Here is an 18,138-nt window from a genome sequence, read left to right on the forward strand (position 1 = left end):
CAAATCATCCAGAAGCACTCTTGGATGCAGCAATTTTTGAGACTTAAAGGATTTTAAATTCCTAACTGCAACCTGGTTTTATTTTCCTTTTTAAGGATTTCTAAAACTATTTTAAAGAGTATCATAAGTCCCTCTCCTTCTGTAACTTTTCCCGCCATCTATAAGAAGTAAAACCAACAGAAGGCAAGAACAGAGTTGTCAATTTTTCAACATCTCACAAACCCTGGCTCTCAGAGGGAGAACTCAAAGCCCAGAGCATGTGTTTTGTCCTTTTGAAAACTGTGGGGAGTGGACAGCTTCTTGTTTATATTCCTCTTAAGAGTCCCTCAATAAACATTTATTAAGCACCTATTATTTGCCCAGCACTGAGAAATACACACAGATGCTCTCTCCCTCTCTCCTTCCCTCTGTCTGTCTGTCTCTCTGATTTTGTCTCTCTCTCACACACATACACACACACACAAAATGGCAAGAAGATCTGTTTTTACCATTGTTTATTTCTACATAAATTCTGTTTTCTACTTTGGTACACACTGAGTCCTGGGCACACCAATAACATGGGGTAGACAAACTTTGTATTATACAGCCCCGTAAAACAGGACACAAAAAGACTCAATTGTTCCAACATTACTTAGCTTCGCCCAGGTTTTATTGCTGAAATTCCCATTTAAAAGGACATAAAATAATATTTTCTTTTCATCTACTGCTTATTCATTTAATCACATCGGGCTGCAAAAATGGCAAGAGACAAGCAGGCTGGTCTCAGCCAACCAGTCATTTCCATTGGCTCTAGAAAGAGATAAGATCCTAATTAAGTAGGCAGGAAGAGAACCCAGGAAGAGAGAGTTAAACCTGCAGGTAGGAGGGGAGAGGCAAAGGTGTGTTGTCAGCCCCTACATCAGACCCCAGCCCAAGGTCCTCTTCTGCCTGCACCTGTCTGTCTCTTCCTTCCTCAGAGCCTCAACAGAAAAGGGAAAAAAAAAAAAAATCAAACCTGCAAAAGGCTGGCCCCCCACCCACTCCCCCCATGTCCTTGGGGTCATCTCACAATCTTTGGAAGGCACTCCGTCTCATCACCCCGAAGGAGACAGGGGGAGTCTAAAATGTCTTTCCCTCAAATGCCTCCAGGTTGAAGGCCGTGTCCAGGAACTTTTTCAACGAAACCAGGTGAGTATTTTTGTTCCCTGTGGCGGAAGCAGCAGCTGGATCACGACCAACGTACCTGGAGGACAAGAAACCAATGATTACCACCCCCAGCAGTGACTTGAGGGAAGAAGTCTGGTGAGAGCAGCCTTCAAAGGAGATGGAATACAGAAGATCTGCTTAAGAGTCCCCTTCCGGGGCAGCTAGATGGCACAGTGGTTAAAGCACTGGCCCTGGATTCAGGAGTACCTGAGTTCAAATCTGGCCTCAGACACTTGGCACTTACTAGCTGTGTGACCCTGGGCAAGTCACTTAACCCCCATTGCCTGCAAAAAAACAAAAAAAAAGTCCCCTTCCCAGACTGCAGTGTCAGAACTGAACAGAACCGTGCAGAGGTGGTCCGACCAAGAGTGCACTGGGACTTTATTCCTTTATTCTTTCCCTTTTTCTTTATTCCTAGACAACGTGCTGCTCTTGATGTAACCAAAGATCAGCTCCCTACTTTTGGTAGTCACATCTCATCATCGATTCAGACTAAAGTTTTAGTCACTAAGAACTCCAGATCTTTATCGGGAGACCTGCTACCCTAACTCTATCTCCCCCCTCCCAACCTTATATTTGTGAAGTCCATCTCTTGAACTCAAGCACAAGATTTTACTTTCATCCATAATGAATTTCATCTTATGAAATTCAGCCCCATGTTCTTGACTGTCATGATTTTTTAATGGATTTTGATTCCATCATCCAGTGTGGTAGCCATCCTTCCAACCTTTGGGTCATCTGCAGAGTTGTTGTCTCCTAATTTTCTGGTCTTATACACTTTCTACCCCAATGAAGCCATTTCAAGATTCTTTCCTTCAAATATGGCCTTCAAACAGTCAAGTTTTACAAAGGATTCCTCAGTGGATCCAGCCCACAGTGACCTCTCCATATTTTGCCCTCCCACCAGGCCTAAGGGTCAGAACCCTGACAACTTAGTCCTTGATTATATAAGGTCAACTTGCATTTCTCTCTACTTCTGAGTCAACTGCCACCACATGTGCAAACTACAAATGTGAATGCCCAATAAAAACCATCCCACTGCCCAAGTATAACCCCTGCTGTTCTGTTATAACAAACACCATACCATATGGGCCGAGTGCGGCTGACGGTGAGGAACCGAGGGCTGATGTAGTCATAGTAGCCCATGTTTTTGTGTTCTTCTTGACACCAGATGAGTTCAGCTCCCGAGTATTTTTCAATTTCTTGTTTTATTAGGTCAAAGGGGAAGGGAAAGATCTGTGGAAGAAGAACACATGGTCAAAGATGAGAGAAGGATGAAAAAAAAAAGCCTCTTCTTAAGATCAGTATAAAGTCAGGGCAGCTAGGTGGCGCAGTGGATAGAGCATCGGCCCTGGATTCAGGAGGACCTGAGTTCAAATCCAGCCTCAGACACTTAACATTTACTAGTTGCTGTGCATACCCTTTGACCCAGCAATACCACTTTTGGGTCTTTTTCCCAAAGAGATCATGGAAGGGGGAAAGGGACCCACATGTACAAAAATATTTATAGCTGCTCTTTACATGGTGGCAAAGAATTGGAAGTTGAGGGGGTGCCCATCAATTGGGGAATGGCTAGACAAGTTGTGGTATATGAATACAATGAAATACTATTGTGCTGTAAGAAACGATGAGCAGGAGGAGTTCAGAGAAACCTGGAGGGTCTTGCATGAGCTGATGATGAGTGAGATGAGCAGAACCAGAAGAACATTGTACACAGTAACATTAACATTGAGTGTTGATCTACTGTGATGGACTATATTCTTCTCACCAATGCAATGGCACAAAAGTGTTCCAGGGAACTCGTGATGGAAGAGGATCTCCAAATCCAGGGAAAAAAAAAAAAAAGAACTGCGGAGTATAGATGCTGAATGAACCATACTATTTCTTTTGTTTTTGGTGCTGTTGTTTGCCCGGCACACACACCAAAAAAAAAAAAAAAAAAAGATCAGCATAAAGTCAAAGTTACCAGCAAAATGCCACTGGCTATCCTTCCCCAACCACCATTCTATTGGCCTAAATGTCTCTCATTCACTCCATACACAGATTCCTGCTGGCCCAAGGAGAGGTAGATTCATGCTGATCTGTCTTTGCAGCCAGGTATCGCAGAGGATGGACTTACAATCATGAAGACTTGAGTTCAAATCTAGCCTTAGTCACTCACTGGCTGTGTGACCTTAGACAAGTCATTTTGGGGTGATAATAAAATGGGGATAATCATAGCATCTACCTCCCAGGGTTGTTGTGAGGAGCAAATTAAATAGTATTTGCAAAGTGCAACGCAAACTTTATAGTACTCTAAAAATAACTAGCTATTATTTTCATCTGATCCAATTTCCTCCCTTTAGAGATGAGGACACTGAGGCCCACAGAGGGAGATGACTTACCCAAGGACACACAGGAATTTAGCGGTAGAGCTAGTGCTTGTATGTGTTATGGACAGGTGAAGAGGAGTAAGGAAGGGGATAGATATCTTTATGTAATTCAACCCAGTTCAAGATCTGGAGATTCACACACGAGAGCTCTGAGACCCTTGTTAGCAGGAGGGCTGGGTGGAGGACTGCTTACCTGTTCCACCCGAGTAATAGCTACTCGCTTCTCCAGATCCTGGTTTTTCCGTTCCTTTACCAGGTCATAGTATACCTTTCCTGTACAAAATATCAGCCGCTTCACATCCTTCGGTGCCTGGGAAGCTGATCCCTCTTCAGGAATCATCCGTCGGAAGCTGGTACCTTGAAGAAACCATCATAAATGGTCAATGTTGGTTTAAAAATAAATTACAGGGGGCGGCTGGGTGGCGCAGTGGATAGAGCACCAGCCCTGGATTCAGGAGGACCTGAGTTCAAATCTGGCCTCAGACACTTGACACTTACTAGCTGTGTGACCCTGGGCAAGTCACTTAACCCCAATTGCCTCACTAAAAAAAAAAAAAAATCAATTACAGGAGAGGGAGAAGTCCCTGGCCCAGTGATCATGGGGACAATGGCCCTCAACCCACAACTGGCTCCTTTCCTCCCTGAGATTATAAACCACATGGATCTGTGAGGTGCCAGAGGTGGCTTCCGGGGGGGGGGGGGGGTAGGCCCTTGGAAACTAGACAGAGGGAAAAGAGATGAGGGGGGAAGATAGCATATAGAGGAATAAACAAAAGAAACATAACCAAGATCCACAAAACACAATCGTAGGTCTTGTCACTTTGTGACAAAAGAGGTAAGGGGCCTCCTCTTGCTATTCCCTTAATCTGAGCCTCAAAGATTTCTTCTTTGGTTACTAATGACAAGGGTCTATTTCTCCAGTCATTCCAGATCCATTTTCTTCAAATATGGCATCCATCCTTCAAGACCCAGTATTACAAAGGATTTCCTAATAGATCCTCTCACCAGATAGCCCAAAAGGGGTACAAACCCAAAACTTAGTCAACTTTTCTTTCTCTCTAGACATTTTTGAGAGATGGGAAGGTCCCCAGCTGGAATAGAAGTTCCCTCATGGCTATGGCCCTATCTTCTTTTCTCTCCTCTAAATCAATTCGATTCAGTTCAGCAAGCATTTCCTAAGCAGCTACTGTATGTATGTTAGGCACTGTATATTGGGGCAAAAAGACAATAGGTTTACACTCTATTCTTACTTAGTCATTTAAACCTCTCTGAAATTCAGTTTCCTCATCCGTAAAAGGAATGAGGAGTTGGCTACCCTCTGAGGTCTCTTCTGCCTCTGGATCTCTGGTCCTATAATGTCCCACAGACCCCAGCATGGCTGTGTACCTATCAGGAGGCACTCAGATCTTTGTTGGCCACCTTGCCAAACTCCTGGTTCTGCTAGGAAAGGGGCAGTCACAATCAGCATACAGCCATGCACTATATAATCCAGCAAAGAAGCCCTGAGCGTCCACCTGAGAATTCAAAATAATTTTCCATACATATAGCGTCAGACCCGGGGGTTACCAATGGGCCCTGGAAAAAAACGGTTCTCAGATCCTTTGAAAATGCAATTGGAATGTCACAGCCGATCCAAAGCCACCCTCACAACATACACCAGGCCCTTCCTATTAATAACACATCCAGTAAGCTGATGTCAGCAACAATTAATAAGCCTATTACCAGGAGTCATTATAGCTCTTAAGGGACTTGAAGAACAATTATAAAAGGGCTCAGGGGTCAAACAGAACATTGCAATCGACATCTCTTCTTGAGCTCAGTCAGAGGCATTGCACCCTGGGCCAACAAGAGAGAGGTGACTCCCAGGCCAACAAGACAAAGAGAGCAAGAGGAAAGAATACTCATTCTGCCCTGACTTCAGCTCAGACTTGGTTTCTGCTGTTCTCCCAAATAGGAATGCCATCCCTCTCTCTGCCTCTCTGAAGCCTGCACAGCCTTCAAGGCCCATTTGAAATCCTGTCTCCTCTAAGAAGCCACTCATGAATCTTCACCAATTCCCACAGTACCCATTGGCTGGGCTACTTGTTTGGCCCTGGTGTTATCAGCATCTGGCACGAGTGGCCCTATGTAACAATTTGTAGGCTAACCTTTTTTTTTCCCTTGTTAAGGGGGAAAACACTCTTGGGATACAGTGAATGGGGGCTCTCTGTGGCAGACTCAAGCAACCATCTTTCCTGTCTGCTCATTTGATGGACAGAGGAGGACTCACTGCTCATCAGCAGAAGGCTCTGGAAAGGCTGACATCCTTCTCTCCACCTTCCCGGCACAACCTCAGGGAGCCACAGCCCAGCCCACCACAGCCCCAGGAATTCAGCTCACCTCTGCAGACTTTGAGGTCCTTTAGAGGCACTGAGCTGGCCACATCGCCAATGGCCAACAGCTCATCCTCAGTGATCCTCATGACAGGGCACCCCCAACCCAGTCCATCTTCAAGGATACCTGACACCCTCCCTCCTTCATACTCTGAAAAAGGGTGCTTACCAGGCATCATATCATCAAAGCTGGACCTGGCCTCAGGGTGCCGTAGCAAGGACTTGGGAGTAAAGATGATCAGCTGGAAAAGAAATGATGTGAAAGCTAAGTTGCCCAGTGGTTAGAGCCCTAGGCTTGCAGTCACAAAGACCTGAGTTCAAATTTGGCCATAGACATTTCCTAGCTATGTGACCTTGGGAAAATTATAACTGCTATCTGCCTCAGTTTCTTCAACTGTGAAATGACAAAAGTAAACACACCCACCTCCCAGGGTTGTTGTGAGGAACAAATGAGATATTTGGGGCAGCTAGGTGGCACAGTGGATAAAGCACTGGCCTTGGGTTCAGAAGAACCTGAGTTCAAATCCAGCCACAGACACTTGACACTTACTAGCTGTGTGACCCTGAGCAAGTCACTTAACTCTCATTGCCCCACAAAAAACCAAACAAAAAACCCAAACCAAACAAAAACAAATGAGATGATATCTGTAAAGCCCTTAGCACGGTATCTGTGTAAGTGCTTAGTCTCTTCCCTCCCTCCTTCTCTCCTCCCACCTCCACCTTTTTGAGTAGAAGGAGGTCTCCACATCCCAATGGCACATGCTGCACTTGGACTGAGATAAAAGCTTTTCAAAGCACATTCACACAAATTATCCCTCAAGCAAGCATGGAAGTGAGGGAGTAGCATCAACCCCATTTTGCAAAGGAAGAAACTGAGGCCCAGAGAGATTCAGTGACTTCTCATCCAATGTTACCCAGCAAGTCAGCGAAGGAGCCTAGACAAGAATCCGGATCTTCCAACCACTGCTCGTCCCACTCTATTCCATCCCTCTGGGGTAGAGAACATAATTCTCCTCTGCTTCCCCCAAAACAGACCCTGGCCGGGGCCATCCCAATGACACGTGCCCCTCTGTTAACAGCCCAAGCCAGTGACTGAGCAGCATCATAATGGGAGAATACAAACTCCAATCTTGAGCACTATAGGTTGGCAGCCAGGGACAAGGCTATTTTCATGAAATTTTCAGGAGTAGGAATTACAAATCATTCTCCTTCCAACTTCTCTAGCTGTGAGGCCTATGGGAGGGAAATTGAGCTAAAGGGGAAACCAGCCCTAATGTTCTATAAGTCTAATTACTCTGGACCTCTACAGACCAGCAAAATGCAATTAAGCCATCCATCCCCCGCACTCCCATTCTATGTGGCCTAAAACGTCTGCCATTTTACGTCTCCAAAATCAACAGGCACTAGAAATCAGGGCTTGATTTTATTGTTTTGTTGACTGTCTAGACTTAAGAATGTGACATGTTAATAATACAGATGAAACTTAAATGTGTGTTATGTGTATATTTTTCTCTTTGAGATCTGGTTGTTAAGCATTTGCTAGCACACTCCTGTCTGCCTCTGTAACCACACTGTTGTGAAAATGAAATGAGATAATGGATGTGAAAACCTTTCGCACTTTACAGTTGTTGCAAGGTGTTATTATGTGAGGTGGACACTCATACTCTATCAACAGCTTTATTCTAGGCAGGAGTTTATCCTCTCTCTCTCCCCTCCTTCTTCCCCCAATGACAGTATGTAATAAAAGAAAAGATTGATCGGAGCAGGCAAGGGATAATTCCAGGGGAATTCAGGGCAAGTTCCTAAGGGAGAACCAGATTACATCAATTCCACCCCAGCTAGGGACATTTCTTCAAGGCCAATAAAACAGAAGACCAATGAAACTGAGTCTTCTGTCATTATAATGACCAAGCTTGGCCTCAAAGAAAAGATGAGAAAATGAAACTCCCTTCCTCCTTTGCAGAGCTGAGGGACTATGGGTGGGGAACATTTTATATACTGTCAGACTCAGCTGATATATTGGTTAGTTTGGCTGAACTGACCTTCCTCCCCCTTTCCTATTTATTCTTTGTTATAAGTGATGACTCTCTGGGTAGGGAAGGAGGAAAAGGGTATATTCAGATCTAAGAACAAAAGACAGCAATAACTTAAAAAAACAAACACAAGAACCAATAATCCTAGGTTCTCCCTAGAGCTCTGAAAAAGAAAAGCCACCAAAGCTTCAGAGATTTTCAGATGACCCCAACCACCGTAAGCTCATCTTACACATGGACAGAGAAAACCCTCAGGGACTCACCGGCTTCCGGAAGGGGAGCAGGATCTGCCTGCGGAGCACATGGAAGTAGTTGGCAGGTGTGGAGCAGTTGACCACAATCCAGTTGCAATCATAGAGTTGTCCCACCTCAAAGTCATCACTGAACTCCTGGGAGCAGAAGGTCCACCTGAGAAATCCCCACATACTCACTTCCCAACCAGAGGCCCCTCTCACCCTTGATCTGAACAAAGGGGCTCCAGCTGAAAGAGGGGGAATGGGACCCACACCTCCCTCCTAGGAGGGGCCAACTAATCCTCTCTCCCCATCTCCTCTTATCCCCAGGTGGTTTCACTTGAAAAATTTCCCCACAACATCCCACCCTCCTATACCTAAATCATTAGCCCTGACCTGCCCTCCTCCCTATTTTTTGAGTCCCTTCCCTTCCCAGGAAACCACCTCAACTCCTTCCTCTGTCAGGTCCAGGAAGCAACCCCCAACCTGTGGGATCAATGGAGAAGAAGGAACCTGCTTTCCCTACTGATTCAGCAAAAGGCAGAAATCAGAGACCTTGGGAAGGAAGATGACCCATTGGTCTCCAATGGCCAAGAAATGCTCCAGGGTGTAAAGAGAGGCAGAATAGCCATGGGGACTCATGACTTACTGGATAGGCATCTGAATCATCATTGCTCATTTGCAGGAACCTCTCTGGTCGGGCAGAGGAGTGTTCAGGGCCCTGAAAATGACAGTCATTCATTCACCTAAGACTTACTAAGCACCAGCATGGGATGAACTGTTTGTGTGTGTTTGGAGGGAAGGATAAACTACATTCTCTGGGAGAAAGGCTATGGTCTCTGACCTGAAAGAGCTTTTACTTTAGATTTCTCTAGATAAGAAACAATAACAAGTAATAATATAAACCTGTTGCTGCTAATAATAGTAGTAGTATCACTTTAAAGTTTCAAAATGTTTCACCTGTTACTTCATTTGATACTCAAAACAGCCTTGTGAGGTAGATGCTGTTGTTGTCCCCATTCTGAGGAACTACAAATGAGAAAACTGAGGCTCAACAAGGTTAAATGACTTGCCCACAGGAGCAGCTGGGTTGTGCAGTGGATAAAGCACCTGCCCTGGATTCAGGAGGACCTGAATTCAAATCTGGCCTCAGATACTTGACACTTACTAGCTGAGTGACCCTGGGCAAGTCACTTAACCCTCACTGCCCCAATCAATCAATCAATCAATCAATGAATAAATAAACAAATAAACAAACAAATAAATGAATGAATGAATAAATGACTTGACCAGGGTCACACAGCTAAGAGAATACTGGAAGCAGGAGTACTGGACTTAATCTCAGGAAGACTTGAGTTCATAATCCTGCTTCACATACTTATTAGCTGTGTGGCCCTGGGCAGGTCGTTTAGCCTGTTTCCTCTTCTACAGAATGAGGATAATAATAGCACCAACCTCACATGGTTTTGTAAGGATCATTTAGTTAATAAACATTTATTAAGCACCTACTATATACCAGGCACGCTAAATGCCAACGATGCCAAGAAAGTCAAAAGATGATGAGCTCTCAAATACCTCACCTTCTACTAGGGGAGCCAACCTGCAAATAACTCTGGACAGACAAGACAGACAGGATAAAGTGAAAATAAGCAACAGAGGGAGGGCACCAGCATTAAGGGATAACAAATGGCGAAAGACAAGTGAAAGCCTTTGTAAACCTTAAAGTGCTCTATGAATGCTAACCAGAAGCAACACTATCATAGCACTCAATGATGGAATGACAATATACAAAAGGCAAAACTGCAAAGGACCGACAAGTGGCTGGGGGAGGGGGGCTCTGAGAAAAGAGATTAACAGTCACTAACTGGACCAGTCAAAGAGGGCCTTGTGGATTGGAAGGGGGTGGAGGGAGAGGAACCTAGAACAATGGTGCAACAAGATGGATGTGTGGCAAATCAGTGAGTTGAAATGTGATCCCAGTATGCCCTTTCTCCGTGTCACTTGCATTATTCCAGCCAGAGAAGACAGGGCTAGATATTTCAGACCCCAAGCTCTGCACTAATGTCCCCCAACCCTTCCACCACCCCAAAATCCTACCACCTCCCACACCCATTCTTTCAGTACCATCCAAGAAGAACTGGTCTTAATGGGTCAAGCTTTGGTGAACCACAGAAATGCCATTCTAATATCAGTAAGCCTCACCAAGCAGGTACCAATGAGTGAAAGCACCAGGGATGGAAATCATTGAATCCAAAGAATCTCCCCAAAGCCATGGATATCTAAGACAAGGGTTCTTGTTGTTTTTTTGTTTTTGTTTTTTTGTGGGGCAATGGGCGTTAAGTGACTTTCCCAGGGTCACACAGCTAGTAAGTGCCAAGTGTCTGAGGACAGATTTGAACTCGGGTCCTCCTGAATCCAGGTCCGGTGCTTTATCCACTGTGCCACCTAGCTGCCCCTAAGACAAGGGTTCTTAACCTGGGGGTTGATGAGCTTGTATATGTGTGTCTGTATCCATATATATGTGATTTGTACCCATGTATGACATGCATATTTTTACTAACTGTATTTCAAGATGTTTCCTTTGTAATCTTATATATTTTATTTTAGGCACTTAAAAACATGATTCTCTGAGAAGGGCTCTAGACACAGACTGCCAGAGCAGGCCATGACACCAAGACTAAGAACCCTTGCCCGAGAACAGATACTTCCAACAGGGGAGTAGGGAAGGGAATGAGGCCACCTTGAAAGTCCCATATGTCTCCTGATCAATCAATTTAGCACCATCCTGGGAGTCTCCAAAGCAAAATCACACTTTCTGTCTCTTGTTCCCAGTTATCAGGCTGAGCTGGGAGGGCAAAGAGAACGGAGCAAAGTGGGAGGGAAGCCTCCCCAAAGATGTTTTCCTTTTCCCAAGATTCTCCTCTTCCCACTGCAACCTTTGTAACTGGTTATTTTTATGGATATCCTTAAAGGAGGTCATCATGGAAATGTTTAACTGAGGGGGTGGCGGGGGGAGGTGAGCTGGGGATTAAAAAAAGGGGGTGGCAGGGAGCTGCTAGGTGGCGCAGTGGATAAAGCACCGGCCCTGGATTCAGGAGTACCTGAGTTCAAATCCGGCCTCAGACACTTGACACTTACCAGCTGTGTGACCCTGGGCAAGTCACTTAACCCCCATTGCCCCGCAAAAAAAAAAAAAAAAAGGGGGTGGGGAAGCAGTGGCTAACAGACAGACCACAGGTATCACTGAATCCAGGAAATATCATGGAAGAGAAAGCAGCCCTCTGTACATTGGGTGGGTCCCCATGCTGGATTTACAAGGAGGCATGGACAATGGACAAGAGTCCTACACTATGGGAAAGGATGAATAGGTTGCAATGTGCACAAACCAGAGGGGACAACTTGATCACTGAAATCACAGATCCATCAAAGCACTGAAGTTAAGTGCTCATGTGTTGATAGAGAGACGGAAAGACAGAGACAGACAGATAGATATAGGTTATATATGTTCTACAAAAACATAATTATATATGTTATTTGTGTTATATATCATTATGCATTCTTGTTATATAGTCTGTAATATAGTCATAAAGAATGATATAATTCTATAGAAAATGCTAAATAGAAAATTACATATTACATATAGTTAAATGTTACAAGGTCATGCATAACATGATATAGTTGCTATGTATAAAATTGTTATATCAATATAGTCACATATAATGTAATGTTATATATCATATAATATATTGCTATATAAAACATCAACAGTAACATATATTATATGTGATGTTCAATATAGTCCCACATATGTTACATACAGTTATAGATAGATGATAGATAACTTGTATGTAAATACAACTTTTTAAAAGTATTAAATATAATTTTACATAAATATATACATATAGTTATATTTTTCTTTAGGGAGAGATCTCATTATAGTGGTATAAATTATTGAAAAAACTCCCAGGTGAGGAAATTTCTCCTTACCAAATCACTTTCTCTACAACTTATAGTCTTAGTGCTAATTATATCACTGAAAGATTAAGAGGATTACCTAGGGTCACAGAGTCTATTAATGTAGGAGGCCAGACTGGAAGCTAGGACTTCCTAGTTTCAGGTCTGGCTCTCTAGTTGCTACAAAACACTGCCTTTCATGCAGTTATTATAGGGTTTGTGAACTATTATATGATGAAGAGAAGCTATGAGTGAACATATGTCCCATGGTGGAAGGGTGCCCCCCCCCCATCCCCTCCTCTCCCCTCCCAAGGACCCAGCTGCTAACTTACCATGCCCTCCATGCCATGGGGGAGGAGCAACACGATGCCATTGTGGCGTACCCACTTGGTCTGGCCAGAACTGATGAACTGGTCGATGATGCACTGAGCAGTGTTATAGAAGTCACCAAACTGGGCTTCCCAACACACAAGGGCATTGGGACTGGCCATGGCGAAGCCAAGCTCAAACCCTAAATACCAGTGACACAAAGAGATAGTCACTGGAGGAAGGACCCACCCTCTTCTTCCTCGTTCTTCCCTAATCTAAACTCCTCACCAGGGCCTCCTTCTGCCCAGGTATCACAGGAAGGGATTCCCAACCCCAGCGGCTGTCAGTGACCCTGACCTCAAGGCTCTGACTCACTTCTATGCTTATTTCAAAGAGGTTTCCATTCATGCAAATGGATAAGCTGCTGAGGAGTGTCAGTTACACCTGAAGCACACGTTTTGGGGTGTGACATCAGGACAAGTAGATCGGTTACACACCAGGGGATGCTTCAGACCCAGCCCCAAGCTTCTGTTCTGTAAGCAAAAGAAGCAACAGATTCTTGTGCAGGGTCCATTCCCTTTCTGAAACAGATGCCGGCTCTCCCATCATGGCTAAGCACAGCACACCTGCAGCTCTGACTTCTCCCCCCCCACACACCCCCAATCTCTTCTCTGCCTTGCAGACTCAGCCCATGAAATACCCAGCTTGGTCAGGTCCCTTGTCAGCTTGGCCTGAGATAAAAAAAAATCCAAGGTAGCCATCCCCAAAGATGAGTGAAAAGCAGGGACCAGGCTGTCAAATAGCTGGAGACCTTTACATAGAGCAAGCAAATGCTTGGCCATGCTTCACTTAGGGCAAAGAGCCAGGAGAACAAATCCAGCAAGGGAAGGGACTGGCACCTCCACTGGGAAAGCCTGTCTACTTGAGTGACTATTAGCAGCAAGCCCAGCTCCCCAGGCAACTATTCATTTCCAGGTGTGTGTCTATGAGCACACATATGCGCTCGCACACATACACATATAGGCAAGGTTGTGCCTAAGGGAAACCTACAGGGGTGGAGGAGTCTGGGAAGAAAGAGAAAATACCAGAATAGATTTTTTTTTTTAAACAGTGTCAACTTTCAACTTTCTCTAGGGGTAGCTTGGGGCTGGATCATCAGATGAGAGATTGAGAGGCAGAAGGGGCCTTAGAGGGCATCTATCTAACCCATCCCCCTCCTTTTATAGAAGAGGAAATCTGAGACCCAGAGGTCACCAAGGTCACAAGATAGGAAGTGAACTGAGAACCCCCAATTCTAGAACCAGGGCTTATTCCATTATACCACGCTGTTGTTATTTGTCCTTTGTTCTCAAAGAGGACCACATTAGGGACAAAGGAATAGACTGGAATATCTCATAAAGGCAATTCTGGTGTGAGATGGATAATGGATTCTCTGTCCTCTACGCACTTATTATCATTCCCTCCCTAAGCCAGTTCTGCCTGTTTCTATTAAGGACAACACCATTCTCCCATTTACTCTGGCTGAAAATCCAATGCCTTTGATTTTTCTCACTCCTTCCCACCTCTTCTATTTGAACAGTTGCCAAATTCTATCAATAACACCTCAAATAATCTCTTGGTTCCAGCCCTACCTTTTCATCCCTCCAGTGTCCCATCATCTCCCATGAGGACAGTTGCAATGCCTCCTAACTGGTCGGCTACCTCTAGTTCCTCCCCTCCCAACACACCATTCCTGTAGCTCATCCAAAGCAAGAGCCCAGACCCACCCAGGACTCCATATTCCGAGAGGGAACTGTTGCACACGGTGTAGGGAGCCTGGTCAGGCCAGAGGTGATTCATAGGGACACATGTCCTCCGGTCAACTTCCTGGTCATGTAGCACATGGTGGCGGTGACTGCAAGCAAACAGAAACAGAACTGGATGTTCCTATCATTGCTTTTCTGTCTTCTCATCCAACCTGTTCTCAGGGCTGGGGAGGTGGGAAGTTCTCAAAAGATGTTCATTGAACAAACACTGGCTCCAGAGATTTCCTCCTGCCTTCTCAGTGTCTGCCACGAACATGGGATGGACCCCCTGAATGGAACAGATGGAGACCCCTGGACTCAGGAAAGCTTGCTGCTGGAATGTCATCATTTCCCCCCTTACCACTGGGGAGGCTCCTTGGATGAGGGCATTAGAATCAGATCTGCCACGATTATAAGACCACAGAGGTCAAATGCATTTATCTTCAAAAACCAACTAGATTTTTACCTTCTCTGGGAAGCGTTCCCTGATCTTCCCACCATCACTAGCTATCTATAGCACCTTTCACCTAATACTTTTTTCCTCAGCTAGACTATAAAGTTCCTAAAGGCAGGTATCATGTCTTATACAGAGGATCAGAGATTCAGAGAGAAGGTACAATGAATCAAGCCCCAGAGAGATGACGTAACCTACCCAAGGTCACACAGGCAGGGAGAGGCAGAACCAGAAATTTGAACCCAAATTTGCTGATTCCAGCCCCAAGCTACCCCTAGAGAAAGTTGAAAGTTGACACTGTTTAAAAAAAAAAAATCCATTCTGGTATTTTCTCTTTCTTCCCAGACTCCTCCACCCCTTTCCCACTGTGCCATGCTGACATCTTTATATCTCCTCCTCTCCCAGACCCCCATTCCCTGCTCCCCACTTCCCCACCATCCAGTGCTTAGCACAGGACTCTCAATAAATCTATAAGCATTTCTTAAAATTATTTATTTTTAATTTATGGAATTTTTTAAATGTGTACTATGTGTCAGGTGCTGTGCTAAGCATCAGGGATACAGAGAATGTCAAAAGACAGTCCCTGATCTCCAGGAGCTCAAAGTCTAATGGGGGAGATGACATGAAGACAATTCCATACAACCAAGATATAAATATAGGATCAACTGGGGAAAACTCAACAGAGGGGAGGCAACAGCATTAATGGGGCTCAGAAATGGATTTTTTTTTTTGTATCCTGCAACTTTTCTAAATTTCAATAGCTTTTCAATAATTTCAAGTAGCTTTTCAGTTGATTCTCTAGGATTTTCTAAGTATAACATCATATCATCTGCAAAGAGTAATAGTTTTGTTTCCTCATTACTTATTCTAATTCCTTTAGTTTCTTTTCAGAAATGGATTCTTACAGAAGGACAGACCATAGGACCTCAATTGGTTGAGTTGGAATTGCCAATAGAACAGTTGCCCAATAAGTGTAGAGGTATGCCTCAGAGCTTTGGACTTGAGACCCTGTCTTCCTCAATATTTTTCTGCCTGCCTTATATGAAGACAAAGAAGGTATGCTTATCAAATCTGCAGATCACAGATTTAGAGGTGGATCTACACCAACCCCATCATTCTATGGATGAGGAAACAGGCCCACAAAGGACAAGTAGGAAGAAAAGGAGGGAAATCTGCATTTATTAAGTGCCTACTATATTCTGGGGACTGTACTAAGGGCTTTTTAAATACGATCTCATTTGATCCTTATAAGCACCCTGGAAGGTAGGTGCTATAATGACAATATTCATTTTACAGTTAAGGAAATTGAGGCAGAGAAGTTGTGACTTTCCCAGACTTACACAGCTAGGAAATGTCTGAAGCTGGATTTGAACTCAGGTCTTCCTGCCTCTGGGCCCAGTACTCTATTTATTGCTCCACCAAACTGGACCCAGAGTCAGGAAGACTCATTTCCCTGAGTTCAAAACTGACCTCATACACTTACTAGTGACCCTAGGCAAGTCACTTCACCCTGTTTGCCTCAGTTTCCTCATCTGTAAAATAAGCTGGAGAAGGAACTGGCAAATCACTCCAGTATCTTTGCAAGAAAATTCCAAAATGGGGTCATGAAGAGTTGGACATGACTGAAAACGACTGAACAACAAAATTAAACGCTTGAATATACACGGACCAGATAACTCCAAAAGCTCAGCAAGCAAGCAGGGTACTTGTACTTATTAAACACTATGTGCCAGGTACCGTGTTAAGAGCTGGGACGAATAGATATCAAGTGAGCTCAGTGACACCACTGGGATTCAAGAGAAGTTGAACAAGGAAAGGAAAAGAACACTGGACTTGGATTCAGAACCCAGTTCCAGGCCTTGTTCGATGTCCATGAGCTTCAGTTTCCTCCTCTGGGAAATGGGAGTAATAATGTTGTTGGTACCTGGTATCTATTATTTACTTATCTACTTCTTATTGATTTAATTATTTCTTTTAATATTACAAAGAGGCCTTCCGTCCAATAAGCTGAGGCACCTAGGTGGTCCAGTAGATAAAGTACTGGACCTGGAGTCCGGAAGACTGAATTCAAATTCCATCTCAGAGAGTTAACAGGCGGAGCCAAGATGGCGGAAGACAGGCAGTGACTCCTCAGAGCTCTCCCCCAAATCCCTCCAAATCCTTTCAAATAATGCCATAAGGCAAATTCAGCCTCAGAAACTTGCTAGCTGTGTGACCCGGGGGGAAGTCAGAACCTCTGTCTGCCTCAGTTTCCTCATCTGTAAAATGGGGATAATAACAGCAACCCACCCAACAGGGTTTTTATAAGGATTAAAATGAGTTAATATTTGTAAAGAACTTTGCAACCCTTGAAACTAGCTATTATTAAGGAATGAGTGGATGGGGAAAAGTGGAGGAAATCAGGTATAGAATATATCTTCTAGTCATTTGGCAGCAAAGGTGATGATGAGAGAGAGATGAATGTTATTGAAGGGGTAACTGGAGTTGAGGGAAATTGTAATTTTGTTTTGTTTTAAGGATAAAAAAAAATTGGATTGTGTTTGTTACGCCTGTAGAGAGGGGAAAATCAAAGATTCAAGGGAGAAGAGAGGAGAAATTAATGGAGGATCCTGGAGAAGGTGAGGGTGGTTACAAAGGAAATGCAATCCCGCTAGCCCACAGAGTCTCTAGGATGCCCTATAAATGAATGGTACCGCCCAATGGCAGAGACCCATAGTTCTGGCCCTGGAAAGTCTTTATTCCCATCACACATCTCTTCAGACAACTTCTTCCCTCCTCTGATTCCCTCCCACTTCCCTGCCCCACCAGGGTCCCTGGGATCCTATCAGTGAGGTCAAGGTCACCATCACATCTCCCTCATGCTCCAACATTGTTTACAAGAACAGGCAAATCAGTGCTTGAAGCAGTGACATTAGAAGCCCAAATGACATCTAGTCTGCCCATGGCTGGAAATTTGTTTCCTTGGTACCATCTTCTACCCAAAGAGCCTTCTCTCAGGACCAACTATGTCTTCAGCCTTGACTGGACCACTCCCTACCCGTCCCCCTTTAATGCCCCAACCCTGCTGTTTAGCTCCATCTATCAGTATTACGGGAGCCCATTATCCAAACAGAGATGCCTGAAGCAATTACTGTAACCCATTAGCTTCCCGAGTAATGATCGAGGCTAACTGAGTGAATCTTTCCAATATGGTCAGCTCTTCGGTCACTTGCCCAAGCAGGGAGCATTATTGGACCCCTCGGACATTTTGGCAGCTCAATGGAGACAACAAAGTGACTGCACGCCCTGGAGCAGAAGAGAGCAGTAGCTCTCGTTAACACCTCAGCCAGGTAATGAGCCTCCTCATGGGAGGCGAAAGTGCCATGTGAATGTCTTAAGACCCTGTTTCAGCAAGAGAAGACTTGAGAATTGGGACCGAGGGTAAGAGACAATCCTGGGGCAG

General features: G+C 44.5%; 1 protein-coding gene across 2 annotated transcripts in view; it reads right to left on the bottom strand.

Moving 5' to 3' along the window:
• Positions 1-477: 477 nt before the first annotated feature.
• The window catches only part of OGDHL (oxoglutarate dehydrogenase L), a 71,938-nt gene continuing 54,277 nt past the window's right edge, over positions 478-18,138 (bottom strand). For both annotated transcript variants that reach the window (XM_043988088.1, XM_043988089.1), the window contains exons 17-24: positions 14,225-14,352; positions 12,482-12,660; positions 8,845-8,916; positions 8,226-8,351; positions 6,099-6,171; positions 3,751-3,914; positions 2,270-2,421; positions 478-1,222 (exon numbers count right to left, since the gene is read on the bottom strand). In XM_043988088.1, coding sequence (XP_043844023.1) covers positions 1,099-1,222; positions 2,270-2,421; positions 3,751-3,914; positions 6,099-6,171; positions 8,226-8,351; positions 8,845-8,916; positions 12,482-12,660; positions 14,225-14,352 — 1,018 coding nt within the window. In that variant the 3' untranslated portion in view covers positions 478-1,098. The remainder of the gene's footprint in view (positions 1,223-2,269; positions 2,422-3,750; positions 3,915-6,098; positions 6,172-8,225; positions 8,352-8,844; positions 8,917-12,481; positions 12,661-14,224; positions 14,353-18,138) is intronic.

Source organism: Dromiciops gliroides, chromosome 2, assembly GCF_019393635.1.
Source record: "Dromiciops gliroides isolate mDroGli1 chromosome 2, mDroGli1.pri, whole genome shotgun sequence".
In the NCBI taxonomy this organism is placed as follows: Eukaryota; Metazoa; Chordata; class Mammalia; order Microbiotheria; family Microbiotheriidae; genus Dromiciops; species Dromiciops gliroides.